General features: G+C 47.2%; 1 protein-coding gene across 1 annotated transcript; it reads right to left on the bottom strand.

The window, feature by feature from the left end:
- Positions 1-9,829: 9,829 nt before the first annotated feature.
- LOC127311641 (ent-kaurenoic acid oxidase 1) lies at positions 9,830-14,402 on the bottom strand. The gene is made up of 7 exons (XM_051342094.2): positions 13,942-14,402; positions 11,160-11,898; positions 10,978-11,067; positions 10,761-10,839; positions 10,543-10,649; positions 10,307-10,428; positions 9,830-10,173 (listed from the first exon to the last, which is right to left on the bottom strand). The coding sequence occupies exons 1-7, from the start codon at positions 14,187-14,189 to the stop codon at positions 10,065-10,067; spliced, it is 1,494 nt and encodes a 497-aa protein (XP_051198054.1). The 5' UTR covers positions 14,190-14,402; the 3' UTR covers positions 9,830-10,064.
- Between the last annotated feature and the right edge of the window lie 5,315 nt (positions 14,403-19,717).

The raw sequence follows: 19,717 nt of genomic DNA, 5'->3' as shown, positions 1-19,717 counted from the left end.
CTAGTAGTAGCAGTGCACTAGGCACCAGATCCCTCTTTTGAGAGCCATCGGCTCTTTCTTGTAAAGCCGCTCCTTTGAATTAATGAAATTGTTCTTTCGATTAATCCAATTTCACTCCTTCCGCTAGTCATACCAAGACCGATAGCAACGTATCGGATTCCTTTTCCTTTGGACGCCCGTGAAGCCGGACTCAAATGTCGATTAGACCGCCAGTCAAGCACTTCTCAAATTCAGGCTGCGATTTGATATCTGACCATGATTTCTCGCAACCCCTTAGCCGATGACTACTCATCGGCTATTTTGAGAATCGAGTCCCTTTCCTTTTCTTGCAGCGACAGGACGGTCCAAAACCTGTAAAGCCGACGGCCTCCTTTTCCGGTTCCTCTCCGTAGCTTTAGCAGTTTTCTTTTTGCAACACCTGAACTGCTTTCAGAGAAGATCACGATGCAGGGTCAGTCGATGCGACTCCAATCGGCTCCCAAAACAGAACATCTACCAAGTTAGCTGTCCCCCGAGCCTTAATCAAGGCGAGAATACCGGCGAGGACGCACAGGTCGTTGATCAGCTTTCTCCTACTGAATGTCGATGTTGATGTGAACTTTGAGCACATAGCCAGTAGGTCTTGGTCTTGTGTAACTGTACTAGAGTCGATGGCTGCGCATCGGCTACGCTTCTTGTGCAAATTTTTTTGTTATTGGCCGATTTTTCCTAATCGGCCCCCAATGTTTCACTGCACGCATGTTTACACATGTTTATCTGCACATGTTCATCTGACTATATGCCCCCCGAGCCGAATCTGCCAGATGACTGCAGATATCGGCTTTTGTGGTTAGCCAGGGCACTGCACTTGCACGTCGGCTCCGCGAGGATTCGTGCTGATTTTCATCCGCCGACGTGGCCGCTGCCCAGTAGCTCGATGCTGAACACAAGCAGAACATGTGGTGAAGATAATTTTAGCCGATTGCTGGAACCGGCCTCCATATCGATTGAAGCGCTGACTGAAGGTTCTGTAATGCTCCTTCATAATTTTTGGGACCGATCACAAGGACCAGCCTCGCCACGTTTGCTCATCGCTTTGCTTCAGCTACTTGGTCAGGCTGGTGGATAAAACCAGCCCAACCTCTGACTTGATGCGCTTGCTGTCGTCCACCTTGAGTGCATCGTAGAATCGTGGAGCACTAAGCTCCGTCGGAAGGACGAGCACCATGTTTGTACCAGCCGATGTTTCATCATCGGCTTTCCTTTGCTTGGGACGCCACTCCATTTTCCGTGGACGACCCTCTTCATCCAGGGTTCGCTGAATTTTCACAGCCAGATCAGGTCGTGCCTTCCTTAGCGTATGCAAGTATAACCTTTCGGCTTCCTCCAGGCCGCGCAATCGCTGAACCCTGCGCTTTTGGGAACGGCTGAGTCCATCAGGGCACCACCTTGGACGGTGGTACCTGTCTTCTTCTTCTTCTTCTTGTCCCTCGTCTTCTGAATCCTCGAGATCTGCCCACCGAGGGGACTCTGCGCGTTTGCTTTGTGGCGGGAGAGGCCCTAAGCGCCTGAACACAGACACGTTGGCTGCCTCCTTCTTCTTCTGGTTGCATTCTGGGCAATTGCCGATTGTGGGCAATCGGCTCATTCCTGAATCCCAGCAGTGTCTGAAGAAGGGGCAGTCCCAGTGCCTGTCGTTGTCGTCTTGCTCCCTTGATTCTTCTTTGGCACGGCGCTCGTGCTCCTCCTCATCGTGATTGTGCCGACGATGTCTTCTGGCTTCTCTAGCCAGACGATCTCTTTCATCATCATCGCTGGATCGTCGGCGTTGGTCATACTGACTCACATACTTGTTGAGGAGGTGATCAGAGAGGGGTCCCTGATATCTTATGTTCTTCACTTCTCCCTCTGTGACGTAGCGCTTGCCATCATGACGGAGCCGATCGCGTGGAGCGGCCTCCTCTGTATCCTTGCTACGAGAGCAGCTGCCCTCGTCTCCATCTTCGCCAGAGTGGTGCCCAAGTCCTACCATGTTGATGCTGAACGAGGACCCTGGCTGGCAACCTTCAGGGTAAGTGCATGCTACCATGTTAACGGCGGGGAAGGGTTGGGTGTCGACCTTCATGGCGTACTGGTTGAAAATCAGACGCCCTTTTTCTATCGCCGCTTGGATGTGCTGACGCCACACCCTGCAGTCGTTGGTGGCATGGGAGAGCGAGTTATGCCATTTGCAGTATGGCTTTCCGTTCAGCTCTTGCACCGTGGGGAATTTGAGACCTTCAGGAATCGTCAACTGCTTCTCCTTGAGCAGGAGGTCGAAGATTTGCTCAGTTTTGGTCACGTCAAAATCAAACCCCCTGGGCGGGCCTGCTGACTTTACCCATTTGCAGGACACGGGGGTTCCCCCCCGAGTCCATTCAGCCACTGCTACCTCTTGATCTCCCGCAGAAACTTTGTCTTCCTCCGCCTCGACCAGGACTACTGCACGCTTGAATTTGTCCTGGTACAGGTCCGGGTGGCGCTGTTCATATGCCGACAGTTTCTGAACCATGTGCGCCAGTGAGGGATAGTCTGCTTGGGAGGCCATGTCCTTGAGCGGTGTTGCGAGGCCCGCCATCGCCAACTCGATCGCTTCCTTTTCAGCTTATACGAACCGAATAACATCGGTTCCTAAGATTCCTGAAGCGCTGGATGTATTCTGTCACAGTTTCTCCACGCTTCTGACGTAGTTGTGCTAGATCGGCAATGCCGGACTCGGAAGCCTCTGAATGGTACTGCATATGGAACTGCTCTTCCAACTGCTTCCAAGTCCGGATGGAGTCTGGTGGCAACGAGGTGTACCATCCGAAAGCCGATCCCGTGAGGGACTGTGAGAAGAGCCTCACGCGTAGTTGATCTGACACTGAGGCCGGTCCTAGTTGTGCCAAATATCGGCCCACGTGCTCGATGGAGCTGGAACCATCTGATCCACTGAATTTGGAGAAGTCAGGGAGCCGATATTTAGGTGGTAGCGGGATCATCTCGTAGTCGTCGGGGTACGGCTTGGAATAGCCGATTGCCCTCCGTTTCGGCACCATGCCGAACTGGTCTCTCAGTATGTTGCTGATCTGATCCGCTGTGCTGGCTGCAGGAGTTGAACTCTGAAGATTCGCCGGGGTGGCGTACTTAGCCAGCCATGTTTGCTTTTCCAGCTCTGAGCCAACTGCAGGAGCTGAGCTCTGGAGGTTCGTCGGGATGGCGTACTTAGTTAGCCACGTCTGCTTCTCAAGATCTGTTGCTGACGTCCCTCCTGTTTTCCCAGAAGTCCCTGATGTTGTGGCCTGGTTTGTGAGCGCCCAGTTACCGCAATCTGGCACATACGTGCACGTGTACCCGTGAGGGATCTCCTTAGGCGCCTCAGGCAAGAACTGGCAGTCACTAGGGTCACCACCTATCTTGTAGACGACGAATGCCGGTGAATGCGGCACTTCTGGTGCTGCCCATGCAAATGGCAGCGGTGGACGGGACTGGAGTGGCATCTCTCCCTGGTGTGTCCCGAGAGCCGGTCCTGACGGCGAGTACTGGTGCCTCATGATCTCCTGGATCACCCGAAGAGCGACACGCTCCAAAGTGTTCACCAGGTTCTCGGAGTGGCGGTGTAGCGAGTGAGCCACCATGTAGTTGATCTCCTGCCGCAGGGACCTGGTGCGTTCTTCTGACGGGGCAGAGAGGTCTATCCCATCGAGTGCACCATCAGGCGTGAACCCCTTCCACCTGATGCCATGTGAACGGGTTCTATGAAAAGAGCCGATGAGGTCGGCTTCGAGGATGACTTTGATCTCGTCATACTTCTTCTTGAGCTCGTCGGTCAGATCCTCGTACGTGACTGGAGTGTCGTCCGCCATCTCAGATGTAGATGGCGATGTGGTCGATGACGAAGCTTGTCCCACCGGGCGTGCCAGAATGTGTTGCTGCCAAAACCCACCGGCGGGCAGCGACGGGCAACACCGTAGAGCCGGGAACAACCTAGGGCTGCGGCTGGCCGAGGTCCCTCCGAGCGACGGCCCGCAAAGCCTTCTGGTACACACGTCCGATGCTGATGCAAGGGCGTGCCACCTGACCTATACCTGGTCAGGAAGGTGATGGAGATGCCTCGCTTAGTTTCCTGCATGGCATACACGTAAACATTAAATACGAGCCTCGATCGGCTCTCAGGTTATCCTGTGAATCGGCTCAAGGAGCCGATCCACCCATGATTCGTACGAGGTGCACGAATATATGGTGGTCCTGCTTGATCAAGATAAAGCTAAAACGATCTACGACGATCTGGGGTTTTCACCGCATAATCGGATCATCCTACTCACGATTGGGCCTCGCGGCCACGCACGGTGATCGTAAGCCGATCCTAGATAGGGCCTAAAAACCAACACGAGGTTGATCCCCGGAACATCCTGTCTAGGACTAGCGAACGACACCCTACGTGCCGCTGGATCCTCCAACCCTTTGTAAGGCCTAACTATTGCAGATATTAAACTAATCCTCGATGAACAAGGAGCAATCGTAACGGATCGGATCTACTAAATAATGAACAAGCGGGGTGCCGCCCCTACACCTAAGATAGGTGTAAGGGCGGCTAGATATGCCAGGGTTGCACTACGATAGCATGTTACGCGAAGAACTATGCTAACCCTAACACATCTATGATAACTACGTTGCTCGCCATCAAAAAGGCTTCAGTACGAGCAACGCATGAACAACGTGGAGCTTGTGCTGCCTAGATCGCAAGATGCGATCTAGGCAGCATGTTGCTTACCGGTAGAAACCCTCGAGACGAAGGAGTTGGCGATGCGCCGAGATTGATTGATTGGTTGAACGTTGGTTGTTGTTTATTCCATAAACCCTAGATACATATTTATAGTCCAGGGGACTTTCTAATTTAGGCGTGCACCTAACCGTGCACGGGTAAAACTCTATCTTCTAATCTAAGATGCGATCTATTATAACTAAAGATACACGGGCAATCTAGCCCAAAGTCTTCGTGCAAGGCCGCTTCAGAGATCTTCCACATGTAACCTTCCAAGCCCATCTCCCTTACGGCCCACCTCCTAATTTGGCCAAAATCTGGTGATAACAGATCCTGACAACCCTTGGCAAAATGGATAGAAGATTTATCCATGTTTACCTGTTGTCCGGACGCCATACAATAAATCTATAGAACTTCCCTCACCTCATGTGCACTCTCCCTATTCGCTCTGAAGAACATCAGGCTGTCATATGCAAAGAGTAAGTGACTGACCACCAAGGCCAATGGTGCCACTTTAATACCATTGAGGATGGATGACTGGTTCCTTGATTTTAATAGGCACGAAAGGCCCTCTACTGCCAACAAAAAGAGATAGGGGGAAATTGGGTCACCCTGACGAATTCCCCTTGAGGGAGTAAAGCTCTCCTTGGTGGTGGTGCGGTCGGCCAGCCTCCTTGGGCCTGGCGCCCTCCACACACACACCTTGGGCCGGCCGGCCCCCCTATGGCCCATGGGGTGGCCAGCCACCCACCTTAATGGGCTCCCCTTTCAGGAGGGGCCCATTTAGTGTGGGAAGCCTTTATTAATTAAGTAAATCATATTTTTATATGTTAATTCATTTAGTTGATATATATTACATATTATTTAATTGACAATGATCTAAGACACCCCCCGAACCACTCCAAACATCCTTCAGATACTCCTGGAGCCCTCTCCGGTTCTCTATTCTCTATCTTTCGATGAATCCAAAAACTATCTTAAGTTTTGTTGAACCCTTAAGTTTGTTAGCGCACGATTCGAGAACATAATATAGATAAGATGGAGACACCTCTCCGATCAATGATCACCAGGGGTTCTGGAGAACCATAATGATCCCCGTGTACTCTACGAAGATGTGATCGCCGTTTGAACCATTACGATGAATTCCATTCCCTTTATTCTTCCATATCAGCCCTCGCCTCTAAGATGTGATCATCGGTATCACAATACCTAGTTCGATCTCGTTACCGACAAGGCCATTCAGTTCGTTCCCGTGTGATTCCATCCCCATGAACTAGTCATGCGATGTGCAACTTTAAGGATGTAATCTCACCGAGTGGGCCAAGAGTATCTATTCATCACACAGATGAACAAATCCCGCTCTTGACACATATGCCTCATCCTACCCCTTCGGAATACATGAGAACACCTTTATGATCACCATGTTACGGAATGAGGATTGATACAATCAAAGCAACCTCTGGTTATAGCGATTAGATATGATCTCACGGTCTAAGGATTAGGTCACTACGCTTTCATAAATATCGCAACGTTGAACTTTATGAATTGATCGTGTTACAATACTTATATATTGGGTATGTCCATCATATCATTCACCCAATGATATGATACCTTTTGTCGAATGACTTACATGTTCATGATCAGGACCACAATGAGCTAGTTTGCATATATGCTCACTAGGAACCCTAGTTTGTTTACAATAACACACGTGTATCAATGTTTCCGATTAATACAGTTATAACATGGCACGAAACTATTACTCCCTCCATACCGGTTTACAGAGCTATTACATATTTCGAGAAAAACATGTGACTACTAATTTGGTCAATAAAAAATGTATCACAAAAATTATACTATTGAAAAATTATTTTGAATATGAGTCCAATGGTATAAATTTTGTGGCATATATCTTATATTTTGTTGACCAAATTAGTAGTCAAACTTCTTTCTCAAAAGCCCTGTAAATCGGTATGGAGGTAGTATGAACTATTGAGATATAATAATAGTTACTCCTTATTAGTTATTAGTTGCCTCTAGGGTACTATCTCCAACACCTTCCTACCCCCTTCATTGCACGAAGGTGCTGCCCTCTGAGCCCATAAATGTGAAGTAATACGCGGTCGAAGTTCGCACATTACAATCATGGAACCACATAAAAGATTAAAAATTCACCAAATACTCATTCCATACTATATATAAATCATAGTAAATTCATCCTATGCCCTCGGGAACATGAGGAACTAGTCACAACGGTGAAACATGATATGGATTAGTGGCATATGAATTACAATACAATCTGAAGATATGAATTCACCACCAAATAAAGACAAGTTTCCAATCACAATCATGCAAATAGCACTTAAACAATACAGGGTTCAATCTACCACAAACTATGAGGGAAATGAATTGGATCTTGGGGATGGAGATGGTGTTGATGTTGAGGCTGATGGAGATGTTGATGGAGATGCCTCCCCGTATGCCAAGGAGTGGACATGATGGTGGCTTTGATTTCCCCCTCTCCGGAGGTCTCAGAGCAGCAAGATCTTCCCTCTCCCGCAGAAGGAGAGGACTTTCGCCTCCGCCGCAACTTTTGTAATTCGTGGGAAAATATAGTTTAGATTTTATGGCGAAACGGAGGCATCTCTGAAAAGGGAGAGTCGAGGCGACACTCGAGGAACAAACGAGCCTGGATGGCGTGGCCTAAGGATGGCCCAGTGCCACCTAGGCTCGTTTGGCCCTCGTGGCTCCCCTCGCATGATTCCAACGCTCAATGTCCTTCTCCCGATGAAAAACTTGCAGGTTATTTTTTCTCTGGTTTATGATGTCTGTAAGGTCCCTGAAACAACAAAATACAAAAAGAAGGTTTTATTCCTCCCAAAAATTTAAAACCAATGAAGAAAACTTTGTTGGAAAGTCCTGCAAATGATCTAAAAATGCATTAAAACGATAAAACAATGCAAATAAGGAGAAGAATTAAGAACTAGTCCTATACTCCTATATGTTGCTATTATGGTGATACAAAATGAACGTATCAGGCCGGCACCTGCGAGCTCCGGCAGGGCCGGCGCAGACGGGTGAGCGCGAGCGGGCGCCATTGAGCATGTGCATGGATGATCTTGGGGTGGCTGGCGCGTCTCTAGCATGGCGATCTTAGGGGATTTTCGTCAACCCCAAAAAAAGAAAAAGAAGTCTTTGGAAAAAAAATATAAAAAAATCTTGCACTGCTTCTCATGGATGAAGGGCTGCGCTCCTTAGCGATGGTGGAATGGGATATGGCGATGCGAAGCATTGTTCTCGATCTGCAACATGGGGATCTTGGGCTGTGGAAGTACATCGTAGTTCCTCGGTAGGGGTCACACGACGACCGACTCCATCTTGCCCTGCTTCTCATGGATGAAGGGTGGCCCTCCTCAGTCGCACGGCGGTGACTGTTCTTCCTCCAGGTCTGGTGCCACTGTAGAGGATCTTAACCATCTCCGTCCCAGCTCTTCACAATTATGTTGCTCCAATTGGTCTGTCTTTGGTAGAGACGGTGCTGACACGTACGTTGAGCGGATTTCATCGGTACGGTGGAGAAGGACCCGATTGCTTCTTCTTGGTTTTCTTCTAGGTTCTGGATGTAAAGTTGTTGGTTCTGGTTGTATCTTTCTTTACTTTTTGAACCTTGCTGTAATTGCCTATTGTTGCGTCATTTTTGACGTGGATAATTTCTATCAAGTTCGATTCGATGGAAATTTAGAAAATATACCAAAATCAAACCAAACGATGATTTTTTTCTTTTATTATTAGGTAGAGACAATGTCAGCTGAGTGAGGCAGCGGCTATATATTTGGACGTTTTCCCCCCGTAACTCCTAGGCTCCATTTGGATATTTGTATTGACAGGCTTGGCATTGCATTCGGCCTAATATCAACATCTCAGGATATTTAGATCAATACAAGTATTGGTGTTTAGCTATTTAGACATTTGATACATGTAATTGATATCCTAGTTGAATGCAAAATCATGTTTGGATGGTCAAAGTGATGTATTGAATTCTAGTGAGAGTATGATTATGATACACGTTTGAAAACGATTGCTTGTGTAATTTCTAAATATATTTGATTGATTATATTATATAACAATTATCACATCATCTCATAACTTTCACGCAAGCCGGCAGCTCCGGTCACTGGCAGGTTCGGCCACACTCCCGATTTGGACGCCCCCGTGCAGATTTCGGCTGCCCTTGTCCCAATCCGCCACCCCGGCCTGGTTCGGATGTTGCCCAACCCCGACCCTATCATCGCTTAGTGTCGACTTGCTTGGTCGGTGTAGTGATAGCTAGGTCTGGTGCTTGGGGGTGGGGACGAAAGGCTCGCGGTCGAGGTGGGGAAGAGATGTTGGTCTCACGTCAATACCGAGCGATGTCGATGCCAGGGGCTGGTCATTCAGGAGGAGGTCGCGATAGTTCAATCGGCCCATGCGAATATTAAGACCGGATACCTAGTCCGAATACCTAGCACATCCAAACGCCCCAATTCGAAGTATTCGGGGAGTGAATGCCCCAGTACTCAATACCGAGGCTCGGTACAAACATCCAAACTACCTAGTAATATCGAACCTTTTGACGCCCCAAACCAGACACATGGCAACTCGAATGAGCGTTCAAGTTTTGCAGATTTTATAATACTGACGTGTCGATCACTTGCCCTGCTAGATCAGGTAATCGATGCCAGCTGCATACATTTCCTGACCACATTTCTCACATGTAATTATACATCTCTCTGGCTTTTTTTTTCTCCTTGCAGAAAAGAAAACGCTCCTGCATATTTTTTGAAGAAAAAATATCACAGAACCATTTTTGTTGCGTGTTTAGTTCTTTTAGATGATTTTCTCTGGCTGGTTGTAACAAAGTTATATTATCAGGAGCCGGATCCTGTTGATAAGAATTTCTTTCTCCCATGGATAAATGGATTCTCACTTTCTGAGGTATTATATAAGCCATCATTGAATAATAATTTCATTAATAACCACCAATCTTTATGCCAAGCCAGCTAAAATTCTAGCCAAAATTAATCCGCGGCATCGGCAAACAAAGGCTGAATCCAAATATTGTCATGACTGGAATGTCTATTTCTACGATCAAAATTCAGCCGAATTTGGGACCTAGGAGAGGACAGAACAAAAAAAAAGACAACTTTAACTTAACCAAATCAACGGACACCTTGCACTTTATTCTTTTCATATTCTGTTTGCATACACAGGCATTCTAAGTTTCAACATGGCGCATCCCGGTGCCGCCGCCTAGGGTTTGAGATTTTCAGTATCCATTGGAGGAGGATACTTTTGTGATCTTGGCCAGGCAGTTGTCCACCGGCCGGGGGTGAGGCAGGTACCTCACCTTGCAGTCTGGATTTACCCTTGTCAGCCTGCATTCAGATACAAAATTAAACATCTGGATCAACTGAATTATGTTCCCAGTTTTGTGGAACACGGAAGTTCAGACGTAGCACAAAGTTCCTTTGGAACTGTAGGAAACAGCAATATGGATGAAAAGCTTACTTGTAGCCAAGGAGGAAATGGTGGAGGAAGACAGAGATCTCCAGCTTGGCAAGATCGTTCCCGGGGCACAGCCTCGCGCCGAGGCCAAACGGAAGGAACGTCCCAGCTCTCGGTGGCGGGCCCTGCAAACAATACATAATTCTTTGAGTTTTCATTCAAGAACTTTAGTTGCATAAATTTCAGAAACATTCATTTTGCTTCGAACAGATTATGTTTAGCTGAGAAGGCTGCCCAACCTCCCATCTTGAAGGGTCGAACTTCTTGGGGTCAGGGTACACCTGAGGGTCCATGTGCACAGTCCTGTACCACAGCTGAGCCTTCCACCCCTTGGGTATCAGATAACCTGGAAATTCGTTCATTGCAATTTTACAAAGGTTCGGGCAACAATAAAACTCAAAGTTTCATGGATTGAGGAACAACATGTGATGATTTTTCTAGAGTGTGCGGCACACACCATTGATGAAGACATCTCGAGTCGCCCGACGGAATGACACGAAGGAGATGTTGACAAACCTCAGTGTCTCGTCGATCACCTGTTTTTCGTTCAGATAGAGCAATTGATCGAAAATGTCAGTAAAGGATGACAGCTAATTGTTTCAGGCAGCAAAATCGTTGTTCAGGCATGAATGAATGCATCGAGAATAGAATACACAGAGCATGTGTTTGTTTACATGTGAGAGGTACTCCATCTTCCTGAAATCCCTGAGGTTGAGCCCCTTCTGTGTAGGCGGTATGTTCCTCATGATCTCCTCCTGCTCTGCCTGAAGAACAAGAGAAATACCATCAGTGATCAATCACCTCTGTTAACTGAAGGTCTCATTCATGGCGTGCGCTCTTGCAGTGCAGTGCGGACCTTGGCCTTGGCGAGGATGTCGGGGTTCTCCTGCATGAACACGGTGGCCCACATGGTAATGTGGCCGGAGGACTCGTGACCGGCGTTGAGGTACATGAGGAGGATGTCGATGATCTCGTCGTCCTCCAGCCGCCTCCCGCTCTCGTCTTCCACTGCAATCAGCCTGTCCATCATGTCCACCACCTTCCTGCCCCCCTTCCCCTTTGCCCGCCGCTCGTCCAGAACACGCTGCAGCACAGTCACCAGCTTCTTCCGTGCTTTGAGCGCCTTGTGGTAGGCGAACCCGGGTACATTGATGGCCATGGCGCGCATGCCGTAATTGAGCTCCGTGTAGCTCTTCTCCAGATAGGCCATGGTACGCTCGTCGGCGCCGCTCATGAAGATTTGCATGATGATCCGGAACGTCATCCGCCGCATCTCCGTCAGGAACTCGATCTCCTTATTCTCCGAGGACCAGGCCCGGAGCGTGGAGACGACGGTGTGGTCAATGAAGCCCAAGTAGGACGTGAGGGCCTCGAAGCCGTTGATGGGCGCCGCCGTGAGCTTGCGAAGGCGGCGGTGCTCGTCGTACGGCATGTTGACGAACGACTTGGGACCGATGAGCATGACGGTGGCCTTAGGCCAGCCGGTTACGAAGGCCTCATCGTCCATAAGCACCTGCTTGCACGCGTCCGCTGTCACTACCATGATCGTCGGGCAGCTGAACATGAACGCCCTGTACAGCCCTGTCCTACCGAACCTGCCATCACCATGGAGGAAAATTCAGAAGAGAAAACATCTTTTAGCTAGCCAAGTACATACAAATCAACTAGGATTCCTCTCTATTTAATCTCATGAATATCTTGGTCTTGCGTAAAAATCATTTGCATTCTTTATTTATAAAGAATTGTGTCAGGATATAAAATATTTGTAATTTACAGCCAGCTACGTAGACTGAGAGAAGCTGTCAAATCACCTGGATTAACTTTTTGCTGACCTGCACTATGTGATTGAATTACTCATTGTAGCAGAATATACTTTGGTTCAGACCGGATAAAAGAAAAGAAACGTTTGACATTGTTCTGGATCGCCCGAAAAATAGATCGGATGACTGATGCTTGCGGCCAAGCTAGAGTCATCCTTCATCACAAACAGTGCACCAGCATTATTTTGTTCTTTGTGTCGAAATCATCTTGTACTCTCCCTTTATATTACACTAATAAAATAGACAGAAATCGTTCTCTGAAGAATATTAAAACCAAAGATATGCAGACTAGAAAATAGCTACCAAATCACCTAGGTCTGGCCTGCGCTATGGAATGGAATTAAACTACTTGCCATAGCAGAATATACTTCATGCTTAATGCAGAGACCATATTTGTTCTAACAGTAGATGACAAAAGAAAACCTATCATCAAGCAGCGCATATCTACGTCAGCTACTGTTAAGAAAGTGGAGACAGAGATCTGTGCAGGGACATCTGTGCCAAAGACGGAATCAGCTGCTCCTCCAAAGAGTGGACAGGGGTGGATACTTCGTTGGACAGTGCGTGCCAAGCCGGAATGCATTTCTCCTCAGCTAAATGAACAATGTGTACAATCCAGAAGCAGAGATGTTTTGGATGCATGCCTCATAGAATAGATCAAGTGATAGGAGATAGCACAGATGTAAACTGAAAAACAATTTTCATCTGAAGCTGTGAGCCATGCATTGCAAGATCCAAGCAAACTGAAAGGGGAGTTTGGATGCATGCGCCTGAGGCCAGCCAGGTAGTGAGATGAGTGTCTTGTCAGGTGTGTCAAGTCTCTACTATCTATCTGATGGATGGGTCAGGGTAAACATAATTCTGATGCATGGGTACAATTAAGGGTCCCACAGAGAGAAGTAGATTACAGAAACAGGTGCATCAGAGTTCAGAAAAGACCATCGCCAAAACAAAAAGTTCAGAACAAGACACTCGATATCTGTTGTGTTTTTTTGATATATCAAGGTATGGGTTTGAAACGGAGGATAGGAAGAAAAAGGGGGGAATCCACTGACTGAAGATAGGATGCAAGGTACAGATGATGGTGTTGCTGATGGTGCCAACACATGAGTACTGGGCTGAATCGGATTGTCATGCAAAAGGGGTGGCATCTCTTTTGATGTGTGCATCGTAGCCAAAAGCAACCCCACGTACACATTGAACAACAAATCTCTCCAAAGGTGAGCCCTACAAGTTAGGCTTATCATCCAAACAACAAGTTAGGCTTATCTTTTTCTAGCACCAACAGATGCTTTTCTTTTATTTTATTTTCTTAAGATAAGTTTATCAGGAGGATCTTACAAAGGGTATCTAGATATCGGTTTTGTTTGGTGCTTTTTTAGGGAGGTTCTGTTTGGTGCATTGTATGGCATGTATTAACCATATGCTTTTTTATTTATTGTGAATGCTTGCAAAACACGCAAGAAGTTTTTCCAAACGATCCTAGGATCGGATTTCATTATCATCAGATAACGAAACAAGCGAGAAACACGCAAGAAGTTAAAGTGACAAACAAAATGAAGCAGTTTTTCTTTTTTTTTGAACGAGTGAAGTGTACTACTAGTAGTTGACTTTTTGTTTTTGCAAGACGTGTAGCACTGTCCACTGGCCTTATGTGAGGGCCGGGCCTGAATCCGGACGACTGAAGCGAAGGCCCAGGCCCAGGCCCGGCCTGCGACAGAGCGCATGCATTGCACGCGCGTACGGGAAAGGAAAGAAAATCGCGCGAATGGAAAGGAGCAAGACGCGGTTCGGAGGCAGTGGCAAGTGGTAACTCACCGTCGGACGAAGGAGTCGATGAAGGCGTCCGGCTTGCCGGACTTGAAGGCGCGGAGGAAGGCCCACATGCCGCCGACGAGCGGCCACCCCATGTCCCCCGGCGGGAGCCGGCGGCGCCTCTCGCCGCCCAGCGACGCCGTCCAGTACCACGCGTGGGCCGCCCGCGCGCCGAAGTCGAGCACCACCGCGGCCAGCGCCGCCACCATCGCCCACCACAGCCACCACATCGCCGCCGGAACCCCCTCCATCTTTCTACCACTCGAAGAAGAAGAACAAGACCACCGCGCGCCGGCGGCCGATCGACGGGAACGATGGTACGTGCGCGCAGCGTGCGTGATTCTCGGTGGAGTGGTGGTGGTGGTGGTGGCGGCTAGCTTTGTCTGAGAGCGCGGCGTCCCGTAGCTACGCTTTGCCCGGACGGCTGGCCGGCCGGATGGAGGCTTATATAGACGCCGCACCGCACAGTCGGCCTCATCTTCGCTCGCTCTCGCGCGCGCACCTATTAAATTATAACCTTAATTACCTGCCTTTTTTGTGCCCCCACGTTTTTCTTTTCTTCTTCCTTCATCGCGATGCTTCCCCTGTTCATGTATATCCGATTATCCGTCCAATAAATCCATCGCTCTTAATTTGTTTCCATTGATGCCACGAGCACAGCCAACAAAATTTGTTGCTGATTTTGTCCCTGGTCACAGCTCACAGCTCACAAGGTGAAGGACTAACGTTACGGGAAACTACAACCAAGTGTTTCCCAGCTTTGGCATTTGTACTCAGGTGCTTTGAAGTTCTTGGCCTGGCTCGCTACGTCTAGTGCCACGTCTTGTTCTTGCTGGGACTCCATTGGATTTGGATTCAGGCTGCTGCCATTTACAGCTATATTCCTAGCAAGGAAACGAGACACACCGAGGTCTCACGCGCGTACACCTAGTCCCACTCCCTACCTCCTATTACTGAGAGAGTCCGAGAACACACCATTTTTTCGATAAAGGACTCTTTATTATTCAAAGTTAACCAATACATCCGACCTCTACATAGCTAAGATGCACACAGCCGTCCAATGAAGTACAATGCCATAGAAACTGTTGAAATATTGGGCCACTTTTAGTGGCCCAAATTAGATTTCAGTTTTTCCTATAAATCTCAAAGCCCACATAGTGGCAAATTTGTGAGTTTGAGCCCAAATTGGTGGCAGCTCACTAGGGAGTGGCAAGAGGTGGGAAGTTTAGTCCCACATGAAAAGTTGGGAGGAAGTTAGACCACCTTATAAGGTGGGTTGTTCCACCACTAGTAAGTGAGTGAGAATAGGAGTGCTACACGCGCGCTCCTCCTCCGCCTCGCTCGCTCGTCTCGTCTCGACTCGTCACGACGCGCGCGCCGCGCTCGTGGTGAGTGGATTGAGCCTCGAGCCGAGACTTTCCTTACTTTTTGCAGCTCAGGAAAACGAACAGAGTCCTAGACGGACGCGTCGCAGTTAGTCGGTTCGGGTCGCTCCCGGATCGTGGGCTATCTGTAACCGACTCGAAACGTTCGTGCGACGTGGGCGTGGCCCACGTTGCCTAGGGTTTCCCGAGCCTATATGGTGCTGCCTATCGTCGTCTTCGACCCGTCGTCCCCGTCGTCAACAATGTTGTCATCAACAACGTTACTGCTGCGACATCATCTGCTACACCTCCACCGCCATCTCCACCAGATCGGTACGTGCGACATATCTCGATCTGTTTAGCGATGGATGCTTTACTGTTTGCGCTGCTGCTACTCATGTTGATTAATGCATCTAGTATGTTTGAGTTTCACATGTTAGTAGTTGCTGCCATCGTGTTTTATATTCTGGAATTAATCATGGAAATTGTGCCTAATTATCCAACAATCCAAAAACCTAATTGTAGGCAATTTCCTGAGTTAACAATGGCTGGTTTTGCTGATGCACTGAGACCGGATAAGTTTACCGGTGTGCACTTTAAGAGGTGGCAGATTAAGGCCACGCTTTGGCTTACTCATCTGAAAGTGTTCGAAGTTAGTGATGGTTTACCTAAAGGAACTATATCTGACCAAGATCAGAACAAGTTCAAGGAAAACAATACTCTCTTCGTCGGATGCGTTCTGAGTATTCTTGCTGATCGTCTGTGTGATGTGTACATGCACATAACAGATGGTAAAGAGCTCTGGGATGCACTGAATGCTAAATTCGGTGCAACCGATGCAGGCAGTGAACTGTACATCATGGAGAGCTTCCATGACATCAGGATGGTAAACAACCGTTCTGTAGTCGAACAAGCTCATGAGATATAGTGCATTGCGAAAGAGCTCGAACTCCTTAAGTGTGCCTTACCTGACAAGTTTGTGGCTGGATGCATCATCACTAAGTTGCCTCCTTCATGGAGGAACTTTGCCACAACTCTCAAACACAAGAGACAGGAGATATCAGTTGAAAATCTGATAGCGTCTCTTGATGTTGAGGAGAAAGCTCGGGCTAAGGATATTACTGAGAAAGGAGAGGGTCAGTCTAGCGCCAACATGGTGCAGAAGAAACCCTACAGCAAGAACAAAGGGAATAACAAGCCCTCCTTCTAAGCCTATGAAGACTACAACCTTCAAGAAGAAGAAGATGATAAACAAAGCAGATCTGAGCTGCTTTATCTGTGGAGAGACTGGCCACTTTTCTAAGGATTGTCCAGAGAGGGCAGACCGCAAGAAAAAGGCGAGGCAAGTCAACACGGTGACCGCTAGCAATGCTGATGGGTACGGTAATCTCTTTACTATTCTTTCGGTATTTCAATCTCCATGTTGGTGGATTGATACAGGTGCTAATGTTCATGTGTGTGCTGACATATCCATGTTCACTTCTTACCAGGTCGCCCGAGATTCTTCCGTCTTCATGGGGAATGGGTCACATGCTTCTGTTCGTGGTGTTGGCACGGTAGATCTAAAGTTCACTTCGGGGAAGATCGTGCAGCTGAGGAACGTGCAGCATGTCCCTACTATGAACAAGAATCTCGTTAGCGGCTCCCTTCTATGCAGAGATGGGTTTAAGGTTGTTTTAGAGTCGAATAAAGTAGTTGTTTCCAAGTTTGGACAATTTATTGGTAAAGGCTATGAGTGCGGAGGCTTGTTCTGCTTTTCGCTTTCTGATTTCAGTAATAAGTCTGTGAACCATATTTGTGGCAATGTTAGTGATGACACCAGTGTTTGGCATTCTCGTTTATGTCACATTAATTTTGGTTTAATGTCTCGGCTATCCAGTTTAAGTTTAATTCCGAATTTCACCATTGCCAAAGGTTCTAAGTGCCATAGTTGTGTGCAATCAAAGGAACCTCGGAAGCCTCACAAGGCGGCCGAGGAGAGAAACTTGGCACCTCTAGAACTCATACATTCTGATCTATGCGAGATGAATGGTGTGTTGACAAAAGGTGGAAAGAGATACTTCATGACATTGATTGATGATGCTACTAGATTTTGCTATGTTTATTTGTTGCGAACTAAAGATGAAGCTTTAGACTACTTTAAAATTTATAAGGCCGAAGTTGAAAATCAACTAGAAAGAAAGATCAAGCGTCTTAGGTCGGATCGTGGTGGCGAATATTTTCCTAAAATCTTTGATGAATTCTGTGAGGAACATGGCATTATTCATGAGAGGACGCCTCTCTATTCACCCCAATCAAACGGGGTTGCCGAGAGGAAAAACCGCACGCTGACTGACTTGGTGAATTCCATGTTAGCCACTGTTGGTTTATCAAAGGCATGGTGGGGGGAGGCTTTGTTGACTTCATGTCATGTCCTGAATAGAGTTCCTAACAAGAATAAAGATAAAACCCCTTACGAGGAGTGGGCTGGGAGAAAACCATCACTTTCGTATTTGCGCACATGGGGATGTTTGGCGAAAGTCAATATTCCAATTACTAAGAAGCGCAAACTTGGACCAAAAGACAGTGGATTGTATCTTTCTAGGTTATGCTCCGCGGAGTGTAGGATATAGATTTTTAGTAGTTCAATCCGAGGTACCTGATATGCATGTTGATACTATTATGGAATCTCGTGATGCAACATTTTTTGAGAATATGTTTCCTATGAAAGATATGCATAGCATTGCTAGAATTTCTACTGAGATAATTCCTGAGTCTAGTACATCTAATGAGTATTTTGAACAATCACATGAGAATATTACTGAGAAGGATGACAATGAAGCTCCTAAACGGAGCAAGAGACGAAGGATTGAAAAATCCTTTGGTGATGATTTCATTGTGTACCGTGTGGATGATACTCCCACGTCCATTGCAGAGGCATATGCATCTCCAGATGCAGATGACTGGAAAGAAGCTGTCCATAATGAGATGGACTCGATTCTTTCTAAAGGAACTTGAGAGTTGTTAGAACGACCCCATGGATGCAAGCCTGTAGGCTGCAAATGGGTATTTAAGAAGAAGCTTAGACCTGATGGTACTATTGAAAAGTACAAGGCGCGGCTTGTAGCGAAAGGCTACACACAGAGAGAAGGCGAAGATTACTTCGACACCTATTCACCTGTCGCTAGACTTACCACCATTAGAGTACTACTATCCATGGGTGCCTCCTATGGTCTTATCGTTCATCAAATGGACGTAAAGACAGCTTTCCTTAATGGAGAGTTGGAAGAGGAAATCTATATGGATCAGCCTGATGGGTTTGTAGTAAAAGGTGAAGAAAGAAAGGTGTGCAAGTTGCTGAAATCTTTATATGGCCTGAAACAAGCACCTAAGCAATGGCATGAGAAGTTTGACAGAACTTTAACTTCTGTAGGCTTTGTTGTCAATGAGGCTGACAAGTGCGTTTACTATCGCCATGGGGGCAAAGGTGTTATACTATGTTTGTATGTGGATGATATTCTGATCTTCGGTACAAACATGAAAGTAATACACGAGGTCAAGTCTTTCTTGTCAAAGAGCTTTGATATGAAAGATCTGGGAGAAGCTGATGTGATTTTGAACATCAAGCTGATTAAGAACGAGAGTGGGATTACTCTAACGCAATCCCATTATGTTGAGAAGATCTTGAGCCGGTTCGGCTATATTGATAGCAAGTCTTCTCCAACACCTTATGATCCCAGTGTGACACTATGCAAGAACCAGAGGATTGCCATAGATCAATTGAGATATTCTCAGATCGTTGGCTCACTCATGTACTTAGCGAGCGCGACTAGACCCGACATCTCTTTTGCTGTTAGCAAGTTGAGTAGGTTCATGTCAAACCCGGGTACTGATCATTGGCATGCACTTGATAGGGTCATGCGCTACCTATGTGGTACAATGAGTTATGGGATTCACTATTCAGGGCACCCAGCTGTGCTTGAAGGATATAGTGATTCGAATTGGATCTCAGATGTAGCTGATCTGTACGCCACAAGTGGGTATGTATTTACCTTTGGAGGTGGCACATTATCATGGAGATCCTGCAAGCAAACCATATTGACGAGGTCAACTATGGAAGCAGAACTTACTGCTTTAGACACAACCACTGTTGAATCAGAATGGTTGCGTGAGCTCTTGATGGACTTGCCTGTGGTTAAAAAACCTATTCCGGCAATCCTTTTGAATTGTGACAATCAAACTGTAATTGTCAAAGTGAACAATTCTAAGGATAACGCGAAGTCATCAAGACACGTCAAGAGACATTTGAAGTCTGTCAGGAAATTGCGAAACTCCGGAGTAATAACTGTTACATATATTCAAACAGACAAAAACCTGGCAGATCCCTTTACAAAGGGACTATCACGTAATGTGATAGAAAGTGCATCGAGGGAGAT

Source organism: Lolium perenne, chromosome 7 (genome assembly GCF_019359855.2).
Source record: "Lolium perenne isolate Kyuss_39 chromosome 7, Kyuss_2.0, whole genome shotgun sequence".
Classification (NCBI taxonomy): Eukaryota; Viridiplantae; Streptophyta; class Magnoliopsida; order Poales; family Poaceae; genus Lolium; species Lolium perenne.
The sequence above is the reverse complement of the archived record's forward strand: the minus strand, read 5'-3'. Positions and strand labels throughout refer to the sequence as shown.

Bases quoted from the DNA above. Each gene is read 5' to 3' on its own strand.
- LOC127311641 (XM_051342094.2), bottom strand. From the start codon at position 14,189: ATGGAGGGGGTTCCGGCGGCGATGTGGTGGCTGTGGTGGGCGATGGTG. The intron at 11,899-13,941 runs GTGAGTTACCAC...TGGTGATGGCAG, and splicing joins ATCGACTCCTTCGTCCGACG to GTTCGGTAGGACAGGGCTGT. The intron at 10,429-10,542 runs GTTGGGCAGCCT...TATTGTTTGCAG, and splicing joins TCGACCCTTCAAGATGGGAG to GGCCCGCCACCGAGAGCTGG.